A 24,393-nucleotide genomic window follows, 5' to 3' on the forward strand; every position below is an offset into this window, starting at 1 on the left:
TATGTACCATCTGTATTCTGGTAAAGCATTTCTTAAAATTTTTCAGCTTTTCAGTCTATTGAAACAAATGCAAGTTTTTCTAAGACTAAGGTAATTGTTTAACTCTTCAACTACTAATGATAGAACTTAATCCTAAATTAAGCCTAATTAAAGTAAGGGAAAGATTAAATAAAGTGTACATGAATATTTAGATCAAATTATTTATGGCCCAGTGTAATCCTATCATCTGTTTAGCACAGTTTTACAGTTTAATAACCAAGTCTGACACCTGCAATCCACATACTCAGGTTCATTTGGGTCAAACTGCTACTGATGGATTACATGTGGTTTTTTCCTCAATGCTATATACAGTTTGAAGCTCATTTGCTTCACTACATATAAAAGTAAGCTGGCAACAGCATTCTTTACTCCACTTCTCTTAATGCTAAAATAACTAAAGAATTTGGGAGCATAAAGGAGTTTTGGTTTACATTACTCTAAGAAACTGGATGATCACTCCTGCTAACAGCAGAACAATACATCATACCTCTTCTGGAGCATTTTCTACCAATGTTTTTGAGTCTGTGGCAGGCTGGTTGATGACAACATTTGCAACTTTTCTTCTCTTTTCTTCTGGTTCCCCATCAGTGCTATCGTTGCTGAGAAAGAACAAGTATAAGTTTATGAACTGAAAGTATGCTTTAGGGGAAGTAATTACTTCTACAACTGAAGTTTTCAGATAAAGTGTGACAAGAATACAAAACAAAGAGGCTTAACACTGTGAAATATGCAAAATAGTTAAGTTTGTGTAAAAAGTTCAGTGAGGAGACAGTAGAATGCTGTCCCAAATTGGCAATCCTTTTCAACCCTTCGGAAGAAATACATTCTTAATTAAAATTGAAGGAAGAATTTTGTTTACTGCTTGTTATAAACACAGTAGATACAATATATCACTATAAACTACAGTGAGGATACAGTGAGGAACACAGCATGCATCAGAAAGTTATATCTGAAATTTGTAGTTAATGCTTATCTTCTTAAATCCCCCATTTTCATGAACTATTCTCAAGCTGTATTTAATAACAGGAACAAACCACAAATTTTAACTGTGGCATCCCATTACTTCAAGATCCCTCTGAAGCTAGGTCCTTAACAAAGCTCTACTGGGAATAAGTACGGCATGCAAGCATTTTATCATCAGCACAATTAGCACATAAAAGACTAAGATGCAAAGACTGTAGAAAGTTTTTCAACACATAAATCAAATCACAATCCCAGCTTAACTGACATAAAAGCAAACCAGTTCACTATTATACCTCTTCTCATTAGCTTCCACTGCATCTCTGGATCTTTGCTTTGCAAATAGCTTAGCCATTCTTTTGGCTTTATTCTTTTGTCTACTGCTCATACCAGCTCGAAATTCTGAGTCAATTAACTCAGCAGCCTGAAGAGTCTGAAAGAGAAGTCATTCATTGTCAGCTCTTACAATGAAGGTCCCAAAAAATCCTCAAACTCACATTGCTCTCAACTTCCCCAACCCTCCATCGTTTCAAACTCAGAGCAGCAGTTTGACATCAAATAATACTAATATGCAACTATGGGGCATAAGAATTCAGGAAGCCAAAGCATACCATATTAGACATTGATCAGACTCAAAATATAAGTATTATAACTGCAGAAGCACAAATAAAGCAAACCCACTGTATTATTCCTTGCAGTCAAACAGCCCGAGGTTTTACCTACAGGTTGTTTGTTTACTAGTGAAACTGAAGAAGGAGAATAGTCCAGATCTTCATCATTGAACAGATCTTCAGTATTCATCCCAATTGCAGCACCCATATCTAAGCCAAGTTTCTTTTGTAACAGTTTCCTCTGTCGTGCTATCCTCTCTTTAGGATCAATTTCACCTTAAAAAAAGTTTTTAAAAAAGGGAACATGTGTCAGATTTCCAACCAGATGTATTATTGAAGATTTGCTCAATGAAACAACACAAGAAGGCCAGGAGTTACAGAATTAAGTTGTACTTGGCTAATACATCAATACAATCTTTTAAACCAAATCACACTGATTCCTAGGAAGACTTTTGCTGCTGCTGGAGCTATACTAGTACTTAAACTGTGATCAATTTTTAAGCAGAAAATAGCTCATTATTCATTAAATTCACAAAACTAAACTACATGGTCTACAGAAGTAATAAAACAAGTTTTCCCCGAATTTTTAGGAAAGTACACTTTGAAAGGAGCACATTAGCACATTAAAAAATAAATCCAGCAACTGATTCAAGAACTAGTGCTTTTTTTATTGAGCACATGCATCCTTGTGGGATCTGTTGATTTTGGCAGTCTGGTGGGTTTTGTTTCTTTTTTTCTTTAAAGGTTTCTTTTTCTCCTAAACTTTATCTTCTGTTGGAAAACACAGACCTAAGAATTAACAACCACCAACAAAATCCATCAAATTATATTCAATCCAATATCCTATATTGAGCTAGGCTGACTCTGAACCTGTTTTCTTGAAAAATATTCTTCCTTGTAAAATGCATTAGACCCAGGTGTCTCCTTTCCTTCTAACCAAACTAACTCCTGACAGCAATGTAGACTGAAGCATAAGCGTCATTTTCCTAGGGTGCTGGAGTCTGTTAATCTTATCCTCAAGCTTCATAGGTCAAGCAAGGCTCATTTAAGAAGTTAATAGAAGCTACCTCAAAAACACTGTGAAGCTCCAACACTTCAATTACTGAACACCTAGACTTTGGGAGCACCCCCATTTACATAAAAAATAGAAGATTTTGGTTCCTGAGTAGAATAAACCCTCCAAGTAAACCAAAACTTGTAGCTTGTAGGGCTGTCAGACTTCACTCTTTTTACATGTGCGGTATGGAAACAAGTCAGGAGACTGGGGGTTTTTTTGTCAAATATCTGCACATAAACTTGTAAGTAGGTGACCAATATTGGCAGAATTTTGGAGTATACACCAGGTTGAGCAGTAATTAGTTAATCATATCTATACCAATAAACCTTTTCTTTTTAAATTGCATTTAACCAACAAGCAAAAAAATACAAACAACTTCTATTCTGTAGAAAATATTATCCCTTTCACAAGTTCATTTTAGGAAAAAGTGTCAAAGACTGGTAATTCCAAAGATTATTTAACTTGCTTTACCTCCATTCACATTGGCTACTTATTTGAAAAGGAAAGCTGCTACAAAATGCAGAAGAGAAAGCAGCCTTTGTACATTTTCCCACCAGTTAAAAAAGCAGCAACTAAAGCTATTTTTAGTTTAATTTTCTTTTTTATTACTTTATTTATTTTCAATCATAAAATTATTTACATGCAATCATACTACACTGGTATAAATATCAGACTTCTATGAACTGAAGTGTCCTATTCCATCTATGCGATTTCTGAACAGGTAGCATTTAAAAAGAGATGAAACTTGTACAACACCTTATTAACCTAGCATAAAAGATGGCAGACAAAATAGCAGCAAGGCTTAACAGACAGGATGCTGCTGAAGTGTAAGGAGCCATATGTTCTGTTCCTTGCTGAGCTAGCGAACTTCTGTGTACACTGCACAGACCGCATCACACACAGGGAACAAGTCAATCAGGGCTATGCAGTCAGAGCATATTCTTATCTATAGCATCATTTCATCTGGTGCTGAAACTGGAAGATGGACTGGAATTAGAGCAGGAAAGTACAGTAATAGCAAAAAAACAAATCTTGAAGTAATTCAATGCTATTTGTCCTGGTTTCAGCTGGGATAGAGTTAATTTTCTTCCTAGTAGCTGGTATAGCGTTACATCTTCAATTCAGTACAAGAAGAATGCTGATAACACACCGATGTTTTCAGTTGTTGCTAAGTAGTGTTTAGACTAAGTCAAGGATTTTTTCAGCTTCTTGTGCCCAACCAGCAAGAAGGCTGGAGGGGCACAAGAAGTTGGGAGGGGACACAGCCAGGACAGCTGACCCAAACTGGCCAAAGGGGTATTCCACACCATGTGATATCATGCCCAGTACATTAAACTGGGGGGGGAGCTGCCATGGGGGGGGGGGGGGGGGAAATCGCTGCTCAGGAACTGGCCATTGGTCAGCAAGTGGTGAGCAATTGCATTGTGCATCACTTGTTTTGTATATTCCAATCCTTTTATTATTATTGCCATTTTATTATTATTATTCTTAGTTTCTCCCTTTCTGTTCTATTAAACTGTTCTTATCTCAACCCACGAGTTTTACCTTTTTCTGCATGGTGCTTAGCTGCTGGCTGGCATTAAACCATGACACCATTACACTGATGTAAATCAACTCTCAGTTAAAAAGTTGCAGAAAGGTATCAGACAAGTAATTTCAAACAAAAGACATCACACAGGCACTGATATTTACCTTCCAACTTTGACAGTTTTATGCCAGTATTTTTCATGTAATCTTACTATACTTGAAACCTTCAAGCTTTTAAATAAGCCACATCCTACTGCTATATTTGGTAACTGTTTTAATGAAGAACAAGTGGTGGTAGTTCCTGCACCTCTTAAAAAGAGTCTACAGAAATTCTACAGAAGCCTTTAATATTGCTTTTTCTGCTCCCACTTCTGGTTTCCACTCTGCTCTTCCCCCCATACACATACTAATTCTGATAAAAGAAAAAACCAAAACAATATACACCCCCTAAAAAATTAAGAAAGATAATACAAACCAGTTATGTTGGGGGATATTTTATTCCATTATTTCCTACCATTCTGAGAAACCATGGACAACTAGACTCATAATACTGCTTTTTCAAATCAGTTAAGTTTTCTTGTCTGCAAGTAAAATATAAAGATATACCTGATTTATCATCTTGGACTTCAAATTCTGCACCAGCAGATCCAAGAAGAGATGCACCATGTTTTAACAACCGACATATATCAAATCTGTCAAAACGCAACCGATCTGTTGAAGGTGAGTCTTCCATAGGACTTTCTGAGCCTGGTTCTAGACAGGACATTGAAAATAATAAGGACAATGTGATGAAATTCTCATTCAAAGTTCTAACAGAAGATTAAGCAAGAGAAAGAGGAAGAAATTATTTCTTTCCTCCAAATGAATCATCAGACATACAGCATTTTGATTCAAAGCGTAAAGGCTCTGTTTCATAGACAGACTGAAAAAGCTCACTTGTCACACTTTCTGATTAGAAAAGAATTTTAATGTTTTTCCCTTGATAAATTTAGCTTTTTAAAATCCTGGACATTGACATACCACTAGGTCTTCTCTGCACACATATGGCCAACTTGCAGTTTGAACTGCATATGGCTCACAAATAGTTCAAACAATTATCATGCCAACACTACATCATATCACTAACAGTCAAGCATCCCTGGTATGGACACTGGAGAGTGGTCTTAACAGGTATGGGAGAAAGTCAGCTACCAAAGACTGCTGAAGACTAGTTATCGGCTCTTCTCAAATCCAGTGGCAGGTACAGTGCAGTTCAATACTGATATAGAAGAGATTTGTTCCTCACAAGATGTCTTATTTCTTGGTTATGAATTCACTTCCAAACTATCCCCTCCCCTCAAGATTAGTTTGTTTTGTTGCTCCTAGTCATGTGCAGCTTAGCATTCAAAAAGACTGGCCATATTCCTACATGATCCAGCATGCTCGCATCCTGAATTGCAACCAGCAGTATAAATACAACTGCTGCCTACAAGAAATACAGCATTTAGTTTGGTGTGTTCCATGTCACTCACACATATTTATGAAAGCTTGTTCATTTACAGTAGAACAAATCTAAGTGCACACAGAACACTATAAACACCACCCACATTTCTTCAGACCTGAAGAAAAAGTTAACATTTCATTACACATATACAAAAAGAAAAGTGATTTATAGCAAGCCTAAGAACCTAAATGCAACCAGACTACTGTAAAATGTGTATTTGACTACTACATCAAACATTTTAAATTAAAGAAACAAATGTCTGCATAGCCAGTTAGCCCTGTTAAATGGTACCTTTTTCTCAAACACCCATAATTACCTTTTCAATTTCATATCTGATAGGCAGATATGCAAGAACTGGACAACACATGTAACCCATCATTCAAAACAGCTGCTGTACTCAAAGACTGACAGGTTGCCCAATTTCCATGTACAAAAGGAGTGCTGTAAGTAATTCTTGGAACTAGACTGGTGAAATTAACTTCTATCCTTGGTAAGAGAGTAGAGTCTATAAATAAGGTTATTAAGTAAAAACTTAGTAACCCTCTCATTAACCTGATTATCAATGTCTTTAAAGAGCCCCAACAAGTGGATAGAGAGGATCCAGTGGACATAATATATTCAAAAGTTTTTGGCAAGGTTTCATATAAAAAATTGAAGGAACTAGGTTACCACAGAATTGGAGAAAACATCCTTTTGCACAGTGAAAGCTGGTTAAAGACATAAAAGTTAGCTTTGGAGTCCTTCAGGGATCACCGATCAGGGATCCTTCAGGGATCAATTCTATCAGTCTTCAGCAATAGGAAGGAGATTTCACTACACACTCTTCTCCAAGCATGTAGATGATACAGCTCTTTTGGGTAACCAAAAGTCACAATGGCACTAAGGAATCCAAGAAGGTCTCTCAGAACAGACTAATGGGCAAAGAGGCAGATACGGTGCAAAATGAAGAACCTAAACCATGCCTACACAACACCAAATTGAGAACTGGCAGTTAACATACAACAAAGATCTTGGAGGCACTTCTGACAGTTTTCTGTATTCACCAGCTTATTGGGCAGTGACAGCCAAAATAGCGAAGTACTGGCCATCGTCAGAAAGGGCACTGAGAACAAGACAGAGTGCATCATTTTGCCACCATGTATAAATATCAGTACTCAAGAGAGATGGAGGTACATTGTGTGCAGTTCTGTGCATCTCAAGGAGTACATGAGTAAGAAAAAGCACAGAGAAGGACAAAAAGTTATCTAAAAGAAAAAGCAGCTGTCTTGTGAGGAAAGACTGAAGAGACTGCAGCTCTTCAATCTGGAGAAAAATTGCTGGAAGAGAGCAAATATGATGGTTTACAAAAATCATAAAGGCAGTGGATAAGGTAAATGCAGAACTTGCTTGTCAAATTCTATAGCAACAGAAGGCACTGAATGAAACAAATATGAGATCACCTCAAAACAGATAGGAGCTTTCTTCTTGTTGTTTTGGTGGTGTTTCATTTTTGTTGGTTTTTTTTTTTTTCTTTTTAAAAAAACAGTGAATTTCCAGAACCTATGCCACATAAGGTTGTGACCATAGAGAGTGCCAACAGGTTTAGACAAAATCACTGACAATAGGTCTGTAATTTGACAATAAAAGTAACTAACATCCTTAACATGACAATTTCAGAAGCAAAGTGACTACAAACAAAACAGACTTCAGCAAGCTGCCATTTCACCTCCCTCAGAAAGGTGCTTTGAGCAAGGGAACAGAGAAGAAAAGAGTGTCTGCAAAATATCATTACAAAGTTGATTGGTTAAAAGTTTTGCCATTTTACTTGTTATTATTCCTTTTATTTATAAAAGCTTTATGAGGGTACAGAGCACAAGCACAGGAATCTTAGAAGAAACAAAGGTCAGGTACATCATTGTAATTGAGTATGAACATCTAAAGCCAGAGAGGTTTACTACAGTCCATGCATATAAAAAAGTCTATGCTTACAAAAAACAGGATAACACATTTGCCTTGAAAAGCCTCATATGACAGTTTGCATCAAACAATGAATTCTACATAATTCATTTAAGCAGCACCTTGTTTTGATCTTGGAGTTGGATTCCACTCAGGTACATTTTTCACTATTGCTTCAACAGCCTGCCCAGCTGCAATACGAGTATCCCAATTCGTACTTCTTAAATACACTAACACCTTTAAGGAGAGATTAATAAATAAATATTTGCATAAATGTACTTTCAGAAAATCCACCAGCTGTTATGCTCTATTAAAACACACTTACTTTTAACACTATGGATTAAGACAACATTCAAAACAACAAAAACAAAGGACAAGAAAACAAAGAAATGCAAGCAGCCTTCTCCATATTGCTCACTGCTTAGCAGAACTCTTGCTGTAGCCAGACATTAAGAATTTATAAGATGTATTTAGCCCCATCAGTCAAATTCAACCTTGATTTCCTCCAGGTACTGAACAAGGCTTAAGACTTTTTTTTTTTGCTTTCTAAAAGGAAGTGTTCAAAAGAGATTAATAGACCTTAAAATTCTGAAGTCATTTAGCTCAAGAAGAGGGACAACACAGGTCACTTGAAGCAACATATGCTCTTCTGAACTAATTTACTACTGTGTCTCAAATCTGGAAAAACTATTTCTTTCTCTGAAAGTGGTTTGATATTCATGATTGCTTGGCCACTCTGTTGATACCATCAATTGTGGTGAGGGCACCTGTTCAATAAGAACAGAATTGAGGTCACTCAGCCATCTCCAGCTGTCAGATACAGACTATTTTTGGTGGTTTTACTAGACTTGGCCAGATTGAAGTCTCAAACTAATGGAAATATCTTTCCATTTTTCATCCCTTTTAAAGACAAGCAACCTCCTATATTTTTCATGCTGTATCTCACAAGTAACAATCTTTAAAGGCAGGAGCAGAAATTTTTATAAGGCAGTAGACCTTCTCTTTATAGAAGAAAATCTGAACTTAGAGCAAACATTGAATATCAATACTGAATGCAAAGTGAAACCTCACTTACGTAACCATTCCACAGGCTGACAAAACAGCAGGCTTAATGGAAGTAGTCTCCTAATTTTCTTGAGTCTCCAATTTCTGGAGAACACAAGACTACTATGCTTTTTCTTCTTCTCACGGAACTCATGCCCCTTTAAACTAGTTTTATTCTCACCATTAAAGTACTGAAAGAAAAATGCTTACTTTAGATAAGAGATTATTCAGTTCATGAGGATGCAATTTCACTACTTCCCCAAGTTGCTGTGCAGCTGCTTTTCTTGTTACTGGTGTTGTACCGGTGTCCAGTAAAATAAAGAGACGATCAAGCCTAAATATGATTGACAAAAACCAAAAATGTTATGCTATTCATAGTTCAGCTGCCCATTTCTATTAATATTTTCCCACATTTTTCAGTTTATCTAATGCAAACGGAAGAAATGTTTGCCTGAAGACTATTAACTGAGAGTGACAAATGTACTTTTTTCTAATAGTAAGCATAGTCGTTCTAAAAGCACATAATTTTGTAAGCAAAAAAGAGAAATTGTTAAAAAGTTTAAAAAAGTCTGCAGTTACAATAAAAAATTAAATTGTTCCTTTTGTTCTGTGAGAGAACATTTTCAATCTTGAAAAATAAATACTGTTAAGTTATAAATTATCTTCATCAAAGTCTGAATAGAGAAAGCAAAGGGCTCAACTGCTCGTATTGTGCATTATAATTTCTTTTGAAGACATAGCCTGTGATCTATAATATCAAACTCTTCTTTTCCAGGTTATCACAATTTTTTACTTTTCACATATTTTCCCCCTACTACCTGAAATATATAAGGCCAAACCTATTGTAGTATTTCAAATAATCCAATACCTCTGGCCTTCCCAGGAAATACAACAATTTAACCAGAAGATCTGTTTTCATAGTAACTCTGTATTTAGTGAAAGAGACCCCGATCACATATTTTCAGAATAGCTAGCTTACTTCTTGTTTAGAGTTGCTCAATGAGAAAGTGATCATATAAAAAAGGCACATAAAAATAGAGACTACCTAGATAGTCAAATCAATGATGGAAGTAACAAATGTTCAATATCCCTTCCACTATATATAAGTGGGACAGAACTCTCTTTACAGGGTGCCTAGTTTATCCGTTAGTTATTGGGCAGTACGAGGTAATTACAGAATGCGAGTCTAGAATGTGTCCACATAGAGCAATCAGAATTGTCCCTTATAGCCTTAATCATAAAAATACTCCTCCAAATATTGCAACAATATGAAGCTGGAATTTACACAGCAGTGAAGCTCAGCTAGATCAGCCTAACAAAATAAGGATACAGGTACCCTGAACAACTCCACTTCCTCATAAACATGTACCCTAGGTTTAAGTAAATACAGGAAAGAACAAGTGTTTTGCCTGTTAGTCTGTTGCTACCAATTACATTTCACCAAAACTGCCTTTAACATTAGTTCAATCATTTAAAAAACACCCCCCCGCCCTTTCCAACATCACTGGATTTTGTATTTTCTGACACACTTACACTACGCTTACTCCTGAAAATATCTTATGTGTCACAACACACTAGAAACAGCAGTGCTACAGAGCCAAGGCAGTAATGTCACAGAAATACAGTTCCAAAACCCAAATGCTCTCACAACTGGAGGTACTAGATTAAATATCCATTAAAGAGAAATTCTAACTGAAAGTATTTAAAATCATTCTAGTATTTTAGACACTTCTGATACTTGCCAGCTTTGAAATAATTGTCTTACTACTAAAATAGGTGAGCCCATTTCAATTTCTGTAGATAAAACTGGAGTTTCAATTGCTGTGATTAGTAGTTGGTAAATTGTTTTAAAGTTACATAAAAATGAAAAACCAAACATACCTAAATCAGCAGTTTTGTGTGATTAGACAGTCAAGGAGGAAAGCAAAAGCTTTACAGATCTAACTCCTCCAAATCACTGATAGTGGACTAGTCAGGAGGAACATACCAAATAGTTATTCACCAGTATTTTTTCCTTAGTACAATTGACAGTAATAACCCAACCTGATTTGCAGCACTCAGTATTATTCAGTAAAAAATATGCTAGCTTGCAGAGCAACCACAGCTTGCTCCAACTTGTTTGTTCTCTCATTCTTAAACTCACCCCTTTCATTCTTCATCTCTTTATGAAACTTCAGTGTTCCATACTCAAGCAGTTTGCCATTTAGCACCACCCACTCCTTTAACTATCAAAGTATCTTTTTTTTCATCTCCAAAGTCGAGCAGAATGTGCAACTTAAACCACTTCCTCAGCTAGAACTCTTCATGTGTCAAAAAAGGAGGAAACCACTATGACTGCCTACCCTCAAAAAAAAATTAAGTTTAATTCCAATCTTGGTTACAACAAATATCTTCTTTCCTAAACCCTACAACTTGCTGAAGCTGTATTACCTACAAAACACAGTTGTTTGTTGGGGTTTTATTACCCTGCAGTATGCTTGGTTTGTAATTTGTGATTTTAAATTGTAATATGCTTAACTTGGATACAACACAAAATAAAACAACAACAAAAAAATCTTTCTATTGTCTCACATCACTATAGGAAGGTTTCAACATTCAAGCCAAGCAAAATAAATGGAAACAGGATTAGCAAATACAGGTAACAACATCTGACTAACAGTACTGGTCATGCTAACCATTCTTTCTTTCCCTGCCCCAGACTTCCCTGACATACAGTTCCCAAACAGTTACTATTTGGAGGTATTAAGAGTCGTAAGTTTTGGTTGTTGCTACAGAAGAGTATGGCAGAACCTGAATTCTCCTGCTCTAGTTGTAAGGGTAGCACTGAGAAAGTTGCCACTGATCAGCATTGCTTTTTTTTTTAATTAAAGTTTTCATTCTTAGTTTCATTAAAAATGAAAAAATACTAAAAATTCTAAATTAATTTTGAGGACTTGCAGTTTGGAAAGAAATTTCCTAAGTCTTACAGGGTTTTCATTCTGAGAACAAACTAACAGTCTCTAAATTAGTTCTTAAAGCCAAAGTGAACAAAGAATTTCCTAAGGGCATGTGGTTCTCTGCCTCATGCTAGCCTGCTATAAGCACAGCTCTGTGTGGCTCACATCATTCACGAATTTAAAACAGAACTCCGAATCAGTGTGTAGAGTGAAATGCCCTATAATGTAGATGTAGATAAAAATAATTATTTTATGAAAGAGTTCAACACAGGCTGTCAGAAAAGTTGTTCTAAGCGTATGGAAGACATAAGCAAACAAGAGAAATACATGGAGTACTTAAGGGAAGAAAAATTTAAAAAATAAAACCAAAGAGATTTATGGACTGTTTTGAAAAATCTAAATACCAACAAATGCTAAAAATGAAATATATCTCTAAAACTACTTCTCTTGCACATTAACTGCTGTAATCAGAGCTTAAAAACAAAGTCCTTCACTTTTAACTCATAAGCAATTTAGATAATCCTGACTGTCATCTTCTGATCCCGAGTCAACTACATCTCATAGATAGGAAAGCAACCATACACCACTTCTATGTGAATTCATGCCACATGAGCTCATTACAAAGCACTAACTTGTTCAAAGAGGTAGATACCTTTTTCTTCTCAGTTGATAAATGAGATTTTCTAATCCCTGCTGAAGTTTATCACCAAGACAGAACTTGGGACCAGCAATTCAGAGTTCTTATGAACAGCATTACATACAATTTTTTTTCCTCTAAGAAATATCACAAGCTTTTACACTGACACAGAGTTCATTAGAAATGTTTCTGACACAAAGACATCAATTCAGGTGCTTAAGAACAGGCATCTAGTACCATTGAGACACTTCAGAATGTGTCATCCACATGGGGTCAGCAGACATGACACAGGATGCAGGCGATCCTTGTCGTTCTGAAGTGGCAAGGACGCATTATACCATCTAAACTGGCATCAGAGACCTAGATTAGGCAAGTGAATCCTCCCCACATAAATATTCCAAGTCAAACCCAGAGCATTTCAAAGCACACTAGTTTTGAAAAGACTAAAGCTTGAATTCTTACTTTCAGAATAGAACCACCTGAGAGATACTCAAGAATAATCAGTAGGTCTGTGATCAGGATATCAACTGGAACAGCCATCCCAAGTTGGACCAGACTCTTCCACCACTAGACTACTACCACTCAAACAATTTTATATAACAATCCTAAAAAAATTACTAAATTAATACTTAGAGAAAGAATGGAGGCAAGAAGAATTCTAACAGTAAACAATTTAATTTGCATTACTATTAATCAGAATAGCAAGGTTGGCCGTCATAAGGGGGAACATCATCCGTCTAATCAACACTTATGCAGAATAATTATGCATACAGGCTTAGTTAACTAAAGGGAGGGTTGTGAATAAAAGTACATAAAAATGATTATTGACCCCCAGTCACTAAACATTATCACAGCAAAGACTACAAATAAAAAAATTACAAAGGACAAACATAGCAACTACTTTCAAAAGAGCCACAACAACTAACCCAGCAGCACTCTCCAGGTAGCATGGTGATTCCACGTTCTAGTCACTGCTTTCCAATCAGTTTTGCATATTCAGCATTAAACTAAGTTAGACATGACTGTACCCAGGCACAGTAGGCAAATGTTGCAACAAATGACCTGTTCTGTTCTTCATACTCATCTTCAGTTCTTTGCTGCCTAAAGGTATGTCTCCGAACAGAGGGCTGATCTCCATTTGAAGGGACAGTTATCATAATATTTAAAGTGAACCTTATGGCACTCCTGTGGAAACGGGATGATGTAGATTAGAAAGCCCTTCAGCTACAGAGACATGAGAGAGCTAGAAGCAGGATAGTTAATGACCAGGTCAAGATACAGAGGTTACCAACAGGACCTCCAAAATGTTTCCAAAAAAAAGACATATGCAGCTGAATTGTCTAAAGATCCTGATCACCCCAGTGTAAGCATTCTGACTGGATTGGGTCCCCACAAGACTTCAGATGGGGAAACTCCCAATTTGTTGATTTCAATGAGTTGAGGCTTGAATGGGACAGTGAACTGATCACTGCTGCAACTGATCACTGCTGCCAATGAAGTGATCTGTTTGGACTCTACATCTCTGTGTGCACCAGTATGTTTAACTGGCCAGGAAGCAGCCTCTGACAGTAAAGGCCAACTGGTACAGAACAACTCATAACTCTCCTAACATATCCCCCAACCCATTAAATTGTGTGACTGTACAAAAAACATTAGTGGCATAGTCCCTGGAACACTCTAATGTCAACCTCTGCCTGGAGCTCTTTAGAAAACTGCTAGCTAGCACCCATCAGAAGGCAAGGGAATACTCTTAGGAGTTTACGGTTTAAATTGCATTTCAACACTGGTAGCTTCCTCCCAGCCACTATTTCTTAGTACAGAAATAGCCCAGAAACCTAGAAAACATCACTAAATTAAAATTTAGACATAACAAAGGTTGACACTCACTGTGAAATTCAACCTAAGTTCTAATGGAGATGCCTTAGATTTTCTTGTTGACCTGATAATCCTTTGGTGGTGTTTCATCATTTGGTCAAATATCAGCTTGGTCAGCTTCACAGCTCAAAAAACTCAAGCCCCTACTAAAGCACACATAAACTGTTAAATAATCAAGTAAACAACTTTCCAATATACAATCAGCAAGCAAGAGAAAAATCACTAAACTGAATTCAGAACAAAAGTGTTATGATACGCTAAGAATGGATTGTGATTTTACTTCTCATAGGTGGAGACTGTGGAGTAAATAGTTATGAAGGTGGGGCTGTGGACAATAGAGAAATCTTATTGTTTCCTACAGAGCAGTGGAAGGGACACCTGGAATGAAACAAGATCTCCGTGACCACACTGGTCACAGTATTATACACTGCATATGGAAGCCAACCGAATGCTAAAATTAGTATAATTAATTCCATACTGAATATATATTTCATGCAATATATATGATCCATAGCATTAGGCTGCACAAGCCTTATTTGTAAACTATTACATATGTATCTACATCCAACAATACAGCCCAAAAACGTATGACCAATTACATTACAAAAATAGAGAAACAGGCAATTAAAACAGCTGTAAAGACATACTAATACAAGAAACATTATCAAGTTATATAGGGAACACCTTGGTGAGAATTCAAGTTTTAGCTGCTGAAGCAGGTTAGAATTCTTATCAGAATGCAATTCTGACTTTCAACTTTCATTTCAGTCTGTTAGGTGTCTGAGAAATTTTACAGCTCTATCTCATTTGGGCAGTAGTGCACATGCTACTTCTGCTTCTCCCCTCCCCATGACTGTGTCAACACTGCCTCCCACAAACAGCAACAGGAAAGGCAGTCCACTGTTCTGGTCTTGGAGCTAATCTCTATCAACAAGAGAAGAGTTACACTATTTTTCCCTCCTTTTGAGTCAGAACTCCTGTAATCACATTGGTTCTAAAGTGCCTACCTATTCTTATGGTACAGGATATGTCTTTAGTAGTGAAAACATACTTCTTGTTCAGTTTAATTCTTGCTTTTCATGCAAGAGCAGCCATGAAGCAACAGCTTCCAAAGAAGCTAGAAGCCAGATTAGTTCTTTAGGAAGTTTGTGATAACCCCAGGAGAACATTTCTAAAAGGTACATAAGACCCATAAAAGATATTCCGGATAATTTTGTTACCTCGTGAGAACTTCAACCTCCCAATGGTGAGAATTTCAACCTCCCAATGATGCAGTATTAAACGTGAAATGTTACGCAAGTAGTGTTGCCAGCCAGCGCAGCCATTTGTTCTTGGGATGTCACAGCCCTACACTTCAAAGCCAAGAGCAACACTTATTTTCCAGGAGCTTTAGTCTCATAACCTTCTGACATTTTAAAATAAAAACTAGGTTCCTAATCTACATATTACCAGTTATATACAAATCCAAGTAAATGAAAACCATTGAAAACTCTAGAAACTAGTACTAAACTTACAGGGACCTAATCAAGAATGGCTTGCAAGAGCAAGCAAGTTTTTGTTCCTTAAGGAAGTGTCTTGAAAATACACTGAAGAGATTGTCATTAAGGTATTTCAGGGTGAACTTGAAGATTATACCTACGAAAATAATTTATTCTTAATGCATCATACCAGCTTCATACATTTCATAACACTTTAAAAGCATATTTGTTCTTCATACTTTGAGGGCCCTCAAAACTACAAGAATACCATTAACAGCCTTGGTGTTGGAATAATGATACATGACATGCCTTTGAACACATTAAAAGAAACTGGAAAAATGTTTTACTAGATATTGAAAGGGACTATCAATACTTCATCATCTACTGAAACTCAATCATCCTGAGTAACCTATGAGCCTTGTCACTTTCCATAAATTGGCAGCATTACTTTTTCATCTAAACTATCTCAAAAGATCACTAGCGAGCCATTGTATTTATTCACTCGGATCATACACTTTGTAGGAATGAAGCTGAAGCAAAACTTTTCACTTCCTTTTTTCCTTCTCAGTTCCACTATCAAGACTTTTTTTTCATTATTAGCTATGCAAACATTATACTACTTCCTATACACTTTTAAGACCAGAGACAGGAGATAAAGCCTATCAAATTTGCTTGCGCATTCACAGAAAGAACATCAACATTCCCACCCACCTATACATACTTTTGGAGGATGGTGTTTATTAGTTAGTCTTTTCAGCATAAAACTACCAAAGAGATGAGCGTATACAAAGCAACTACTCTGCAACATCTTTTGGTATGAAGTATCTACTGTTCTGCTTTAAGGTCTGTTTTCTAGTGTATCATCACAGAAGTGTTATATAAAAGCAGGTCTTCAGTCTGTGTAACAGCAGAATCTAGTAAAACAAGCATGTATACGTATAATGCAGAATAACATATCAGAATCTCTTTTGTCCACAAATTACAAGTAAGTGACAATTATTTTTAAGACAACCTTATTAAAAGCAAAGCTGCAAATTCTCAATCTAAGTTTGAAATATTTCAAAGCATTCTCTGTATTTGTTTAGATCTTCCTGAACAAAGTAGGGTTTTGAGAAAGGTTTTCAGTTGGCCTAACAGCAGAAACTAAGCTTTACCAGGAGAACAACCACTGTTTTGAGAATGTGAAAATACCACTCGCCCCACCTCCAAAAATATTATTTTTTTAAATATGATTCCAATACAGAACTAGCCCTAATGAAGTTTTTTGTTACTATCAGTGTTTGGTATGCACTCAGCAAAGACTACAGCCCTTGTTGAAAGATTCATTTGAATCAACTTCTCCCTCACTCTCCACGCCTGTATAGTTAGAATAATTCAACAGTGAATATTGGTCCTTCAAAAATATAAAATGTAACTAGCTACCTAGAGGAAAAGTGCATATCTCTACAATTAAATGGAACTGGTACAGAAGCTGGAAGTACAACCTTTAGAGAAACATGTAGTATATAAGTGTACAAAACAATTATTTGTAATATGTCTGAAAGGAAAGGACCTTAGAAATTCAATGTTCTAAAGTAAAAGATGAAGACAAGATTTCTTTTATTTACAAAAGCAGCACTGACATTATGTCATCAGTGTTCCTATGGTCCAGCAACCAATAGGTTCATTTATCAAGAGCTGCTGTGTAACTTCAAAGCGGTATGGATAGGTTTTGCTATATCTATTAAAAAACATTCATAAGGCCAAATTTACACAGTATCACTTCCTACAATTATAGAAACATTGGAGTTTGCCAGGAGTAACCAAGATGTTGCAGCAATCTAAACTGTGTAATTATTTTACCTAACACACATGTGGAATTGAAAAAATTCTATACCAACTTACAAGTATTACAGCACCTTTATTAAAGTTCTATACCTTATATTCAGCTTGTGTAACTTTTTGATCTTAAAACTGTACTCTGAAGCAATGTATCACACGTGACATTATCAACACACCAACTTTTTCAGTGCTCCACACTGAAACACAGAATGATCCTTATCCAAACCAGAATTTTTTTCCTGTCAGTTACCATACCAAACAGGTGTTAACTAAATCTTTGCATAGAGCACTACTGCTTTTCAATAAAGCCATGTGGTTTTACAGAAATACAGAAACACTGGTAACTGAATTTGAAACCAATCTTTACAGTAGACACAACCTTAGCATACAGCTGAAAAGCTGTATCTTGATATTCCAGTTAGCCCCCATCTCACATGTACGTTAGCACAGTTATTTAAGCAGACTGCCCCAGACCTAATGTAATTAGAATATTATTCTATTTAACATGATGGCTTACAGTAGTATTTCCATGTACATAGTAGTCTTGTTACTACTATGCAAACCTTACTACTTCCAGATTCTTATGGACAGCTTTGGAAAAAACCACCCCACCTGATATATAACAAGTTGATTAAAAAAAAAAGAGTAGAGTAAGATAAAGGGATAGCCTGTAGAAACTACAAAGCTCAAACTAGAAGACTTACTACTAAAAGTCTTAAAAAATATATTGCTGGTATGAATTTTGATTAATAATGGATTTCCATTATAAATGTGCACACTTTTACTTTTCTACATAGAGCTGTAAACTTACTCATACACAGCTTCAGAAACAGCATTTACTTTTATTATAGCACTTCAGAAGTACAGAGACTACCAACACGTGACTTGAAGTTAATCTATCACAAGGTTAATTTGGATTTACAGTTTCCTTCCAACTATCCTGTTAGGAAGCTTAACATGCCCATTTCACACAAAAAAAGATGGCAAGAATTTGTGCTCAGCGTTTTTTATAAAACAGCTCTATTAAGACATACCTCTGTATCTTTGAATACTTTAAACGCTGGCACACCCCAGCGCACATGTGTGTAAGCAGATACTACCCAACATCTTGAGGCAGAGCCAGAACACGCTAGTCACTTTTCTCCACGGAAGCCTGTTTTATTTCGGTTACTTTACAACTAAGGGCTCTGAAAGGCAAAACGGTTTCCTACCAGTTTTTGAGACTCGGTATCGCTATGCCCTATTCCCTAGCAGTTTAACCCGAGGAAGGACTGGCCAACGAAACGAAGGTGTCGAATTCAGGAGGACGCCCCAGGCAGAGTCCCTGCGGCCTGAGGAAGGGAGGGGGCTTCCCTGTGCGCCGGGCACGGGAGTTACCCCAGGCCAGGAAGCAAACCCAGGCGCCGGAGCACGCAGCCACCCCCAAACCCCACCGAGGCGGCCCACGCCGCCGAGGAGCGCTGGAGGGCCCCGGCGAGGCCTCCCCAGGCGAGAGGAGGCGGAAACCGGGCACCCCCTTCACCCCCGTACCCCCCGAAGCCAGGCCACACGGTGGGCCGGGGACTCGGGGCCGCCGCCGCCGGCCCTCCTTCCCCCACCCTTCCCAGCTCCTACCGACCTGGAGACGGCCATGGCCGCCCGGAGCTGGGCCTCGCGGGAGGCGAGCGGCGGGACAGCAGGCCGGGGGGGGGCCGGCGCCGCTCTCCCAGGGAGGAGGGCGCAGGGCCTAGCTCGGGCCTCTCGGGCGCCGCACCCGGCCTCGGCCCCGGCCCCGCCGGTGATCCGCGGGGAGCGGCTGAGCGCGGCTGTGGCCGGCAGCGGTCAGAGTTTCGCTCCCCCCGGCGGGGCAGCAGCGGCGCGGGCGGGAGCGGTGCACAGCCCTCGAAGCGCGACCTAAAGCTTCTATTCCCCCATCGCCAGGGCGAAGCCCAATGCCTGGTTTTATATGAGCAGCCATCTTGTATTTATTCCCTTCCTCCATGATAGCCGCTTCCTGATTGGCAAGACCGCCCGGTCGCAGCCAATAGAGAGAGCGCTTCTAAGAGCAAGGAGGGCGGGCGCACGCAGCTCCCGGACTGAGCAGGACCGGCCATGGAGCCTGCCGAGCCGGCTGCGGGGGGGGGCGCCGGCCTCCGGGACGTACCAATCTGCACGCGTTGGGGGGGGGGGCTCAAAGGAGAGCGCCCCAGTCCCGCACCCTGAGGGGAGTAGAGAGGCACCAGAACGCGAAGTAAACGCGTCTCCTTGCCAGTCTACCGGGCGCTAGCCCTTCTCCCCCGCCAGCGTGGCGGGAGAGGGCGGCGGGGAACTCGGCGAGCTCACGCCGCCCTCCCCACTCGCCGAGGAGCGCTGCCCCTCGGCTTACGCCCGGTGCTGCGGCGCGGACGCTCGGCCGGCGGAGACTACGGCTCCCGGCGTGCAGCGCGCTTAGCGCCGCGCCCCCAGCCCGGGGAGGCAGTCCCGGCGCCGGCGGGGGCCGGGTTCGGCCTGGCCGAGCGGGCGGTAGTTCCCGTTCTCAGTCCTCCTCGCTGCGCCGCTGCCTCGGCCCACCCCCCTTCCATGGGGAGACGGGCGCTCGGGGCCGGCGGTGGCCTCACCGCGGGTCACTTCGGTTACTCGCAAGGGTTTATTAACCGGCACCAGCCCCCCACCCCCAAGGCAGCAAGGGGGCATCTGAGCCGCCGCTCCCCGCGGCGCGGCCCGGTCACCGACCGCGTTTCTTTCCGCTTCCTTCTTCAGTGGGGCAGCCCGCCCGTCCTCCCGGCCCGGCTGGGCTGCGGGCGGCCTGTAGGGCAGAACGGGGCTTAAAAGTTCGCCAGGCTGGCAGGCGGCGGTCCCTTCCGCCCTGCGCGTACCCTGGGCGGCTGGCCGCAGGGCCCCCTCGCTGTTGGGGAATGAGGCCAAGCTTTCCAAGCGCATGCCGTCGGCTTCGATCGGATCCAGCGAAACGCAGATTAAGAAGTCGGCCTTCGACTAACCATTTAAATTAACGATCCCAGACAGGGACGTAAGTGTAGCTGACGTATGTAACCTCTCATGTGATCAGTTGAAAAAAGAGCCACAGACTTTTCTTTCCTGTAAGTGATGCATAAACTTCCATAAATACATGAATTTGCATAATACTGTATGGTAAAGTTTTTTCTAAGGCCCATTGTGCGTGTTTCACACCAAACCTTTCTACAGGAATTTATTTCTGCTTGCCCCAGCCTTTCTACTGGTTTCCCTTTCCCTGCAGTAGTTCACTCTTCAGGTACAGGTTCGCTTGTTCATTCCTCGCTAACACGTGCATATCCCAAATGGACACACTAATGCCATTTGCACGTTCGCTGTCTTTTTACAGGCCTGTAAACAAGACACCGGTACGTAATACCTCAATCTACCCTTACCTGTGCAGGCCCAGCCTATACTTGAGTCCTCTAGAAAGGTTTGCCTCTTCCTGTCTGTTCCCTCTCCTGTTGGAGCTGGCGTTACAGTGGCAACCAAACACCGAGCGATATGAGTCAGCCCAAGGCCGCTGCGCCGCACAATGTGGCCAGAGCAAACCACTGACTTACTTAATTTTCAGTGGTAGAGACAGTTTTTGTCACAGTGCCACACTCAATGACCTTTTCCCTGTCATGGCTCTGATGTAGTAACTACCTTTAGATAGCTCAATATGCCTCCTGTAGCAGAATCCACAAAAAAATACAGTGGGTGTAGTTGGAAGCCAAGAGCCTCTTACTGAAGTACTCCAAAATTACGCACACCTTCCTTTCTGCCACCGTGTGTTGCAGGTGCATCTGCCCAGGTCCCTGACCCACCATGGTCCGAGGCACATGTTTACTCCTGTCCCATGCGTGTACATGTTTTCACATGGTGGGGTGCCTGCTGTTTAGCCCCGTGATGGGGAGGAACGGCAGGGAGTTGTGGTAGGGAGCAGCAAGGAGCAGGCTGAGGGTGAGTGGATATATTTTTTTTGCATGTTCAATGCTGTTGACACGGATGTATAGCAAACACCCCTGACAATACTTCTGCAGTTGTTTAGGCAGGAATCAGCGTTCATCCTGTCCTGCTGTAGGCGTTATTGAAATGACCCTCAGGTGCTATTTCCAATTCTAACACCCTATTTCCTCTAAGCTTCCCTAAAAACATTTTGTGCATTGTTTTAATAGCAGTCAAGGCAGAGGGCACATCAAACATGCAATAAAATTTGTTGAGCAGCTCCATAGGGGTTATCCTACCTGATAAAAATAAGTGCAGGGAAAATATTGGTCGTGGGTCTTATGCACTGAGTACTTGCTGAAATGGTGATAAACTGCAGTCCAAGCAAAACAAACTGCAAAAGACAGAAAGAATGATATGTTATTTACCTATAGTAGGCATTCTGGACTAAACCACAATTCATTCAAGTTTCACACCATGTGTTTTTGTATTTTGATGCGATGTTTATGTAAAGCACGCCGTTACTTAACTATTCACCTGTATCTTCTGCTCATTCCTTTTCTTACACCCTTTGAAAACCGATTCTTCTTTGTCCGTGCATCTGTTCACCTGCTCCATAAGTCATACCAATCCTTTTTGCACACCCGTTTTCTTTTGACCCATTTTTCAAGGAGTAGCCATGCATTTTCTTTTTGCATATATTGAAAGAATCCCCCGTGCAAATCTGCTGTGTGCCAGTATACTCTCTCAAACCTTTTCCTAAATTAGATAATAATTTCCAGTCAGTTGGTATGTTATGATCATCACTTCCTGCACTGATCTCAGTTATTTTTGTTTTCCTCTTCCTGCCAACTGTGTCCACCTGTGAACTTTTATTGCTTAGCCTCAGACTCATAGCGACTGCAGCTTTCTTATTTGCTATGTATGTCTGCAGAGCCTAGGGAAAAAATGGTGCAGTCTGCAAGTGCTACAGCTGTGCAAATAGTAGATGACAGAGGCACAGTTTTCCTGGTGGAATCCTTCCTGATTAGACCTGACATACCGTGATCTTCTACATGTTCTAGTCTTGAAGTTTTATTTTTCCAGTTAGTTTTTTGTGTCCTGAAGGTTTGTAGATTTGTATTGCTTAGGATCACACCAGCCTCTCTGTAGCTGTAGGTATAACATTTGATACCTCCTAGTCTGGTAAAGAAGATTATTTTCATAATAGTTTGCACATATGTTATTGGCTGTATTATTAGATTTCTAAATTCCCTTGGAAATCTTGTCTGAAGAGAAATGAGTCTTAGAAGCTTGTCCCTGCTTAGCAGTGTGCTCAGACATCTTCTCTGCTGGTGTCTTAATCACTATCATTATTTTGATTATTCAGGGAAAAATTGCTCTGAGATAAATTTATGTATTATGACCTCATGCAGGTAAATTGTGCAGGTTCTTTGCAATGTGTATTTTTTACTGATGCTTTCTGTTCTGAGGTCTGCAAACTAACCAGTTACCTTGTAGGCTATTTCTAATGTACTTTAAAAATCTTATTTACTTTTATATATTTAAGTGTTTCTTTTTCAAGTATTATTTAATCTTCCTAGTTTTTATTTTACATTTTATCTCTGTAGGTTAGGCCCCTTTTTACTGGTGTCACTGAAATCAGATTTCTGACTGCTTAAGGATTTTTTTTTTTTTAATAATCTCTTGTTTCTTGCTAATTAATACTTTTTAATGCTATTCTGCTTATTTTTTATTTAAAGGCGTATTTATTTTTAATCATCCAAGCTTCACTAGTTTCCATGCCAACTCTCATGCTTTTAATTGTCTCATTTTTACTCCAAGGAAATTTTTGACTAGCTGCGTAACCTTCTTGAAAGTCTCCTTAAAAAATTGCAACTTGTACATGGTCTTCCTTTTAAGTTCTTCACCATAAGTGATGGTGGCTGGAGGCTGGGTGCTGACTGATAGCTTTCGTAGTACAAAAAGCACCTCAGAGATAGCAATGAAATGCTGTATTCTGAGAGACAAATCAGGGCTAAGGCACTGCCACCCACAACACTGATTAGAAACATTTGTGAAAAAAAGTTTGCTGGGCTCCAGTTTCTCAACATCAAACAGGATTGTAATAATAACCAGTTAGTGAAAATCACCAACATCTAAAAGGTTCCAAATGTCACCAGAGCTATATAATTAGCTCATTAGATTTCATTACCTCTGATCATATTTAACATTGTACTTTCATGACAATTTTCCTGAATGAGAGGCTCCTGATATGACAAATATAGAGAGAAAACTTGTGATTCTCTTTTGTGATCTTCTGTTCCCAGGGATTTTATCTCATGAGATTGCATGGACTTGTTCGGAAGCAGTGCTCCTTGCCCATTTCCATTATAAACAGATATCCTGTACAACTAATCAACCTTGTTGTACAAGGTTGTACAACAACCTTGTTTTTGTTAACCATGGTCTGTAATTTCTCTAGCATTTAGTTTCACGATCTCAAACTTCTCATTTTCTAACTCAGTTCTACTTTCCACCCTATTTTATAAAGGATGAAGACTTAAATTACTGATATTCTTTGGACACGCTTTATGTATAAAAACTGGAAGTTTCTTAGTTTTGTCTAGCTGTTATCTGTGCCTCTGATTTAAATAAATATTTTATAGTTTGGGTAGTTTATTGTTCCTGGGGCATGTTTTTTAGGAAATGGTATAATCTATCCATTTCATACAGTTGTTCTTTTTTTCCAAGCAAACTCTTATGTTTACATTAACATTTGCCCTCTTTTCACCTCTCTCTGCAGGGTGTTATTGGTAACTACACCACTTTCTGTGTCAAGTAAGTGACTAAAGTACATGTGCATTGACTAAATCTCACTTATGAACTCTGAAGTATTAGGAGATTAACAATAGTAACTCACATGGACAATTGCATCTTTATACCTGATCTCTCACTGACATTTAGGAGAGCACAGATCTCCATTTATATAGAAAAATTTATATATTTGTTTAAAATGCACATAGATATACATACATATATGAAAAATAAATTCGGTATTTCATATCCAGAAAGAAAAATGAAGGGGAG

General features: G+C 39.2%; 1 protein-coding gene across 2 annotated transcripts in view; it reads right to left on the bottom strand.

Annotated features, from left to right (window-relative positions):
- Nucleotides 1–19,366, bottom strand: part of BTAF1 (B-TFIID TATA-box binding protein associated factor 1) — a 50,926-nt gene extending 31,560 nt beyond the window's left edge. Inside the window, exons 1-7 of one of the 2 annotated variants that reach the window (XM_049811111.1) lie at nucleotides 19,022–19,366; nucleotides 8,867–8,990; nucleotides 7,735–7,849; nucleotides 4,801–4,947; nucleotides 1,723–1,886; nucleotides 1,296–1,432; nucleotides 527–638 (exon numbers count right to left, since the gene is read on the bottom strand). In XM_049811111.1, coding sequence (XP_049667068.1) covers nucleotides 527–638; nucleotides 1,296–1,432; nucleotides 1,723–1,886; nucleotides 4,801–4,947; nucleotides 7,735–7,849; nucleotides 8,867–8,990; nucleotides 19,022–19,035 — 813 coding nt within the window. In that variant the 5' untranslated portion in view covers nucleotides 19,036–19,366. Of the gene's footprint in view, nucleotides 1–526; nucleotides 639–1,295; nucleotides 1,433–1,680; nucleotides 1,887–4,800; nucleotides 4,948–7,734; nucleotides 7,850–8,866; nucleotides 8,991–19,021 lie in introns of both variants that reach the window. The other variant, XM_049811110.1, reaches the window with a different exon arrangement.
- Between the last annotated feature and the right edge of the window lie 5,027 nt (nucleotides 19,367–24,393).

This window comes from Accipiter gentilis, chromosome 9 (genome assembly GCF_929443795.1).
Source record: "Accipiter gentilis chromosome 9, bAccGen1.1, whole genome shotgun sequence".
Lineage (NCBI taxonomy): Eukaryota > Metazoa > Chordata > Aves > Accipitriformes > Accipitridae > Astur > Astur gentilis.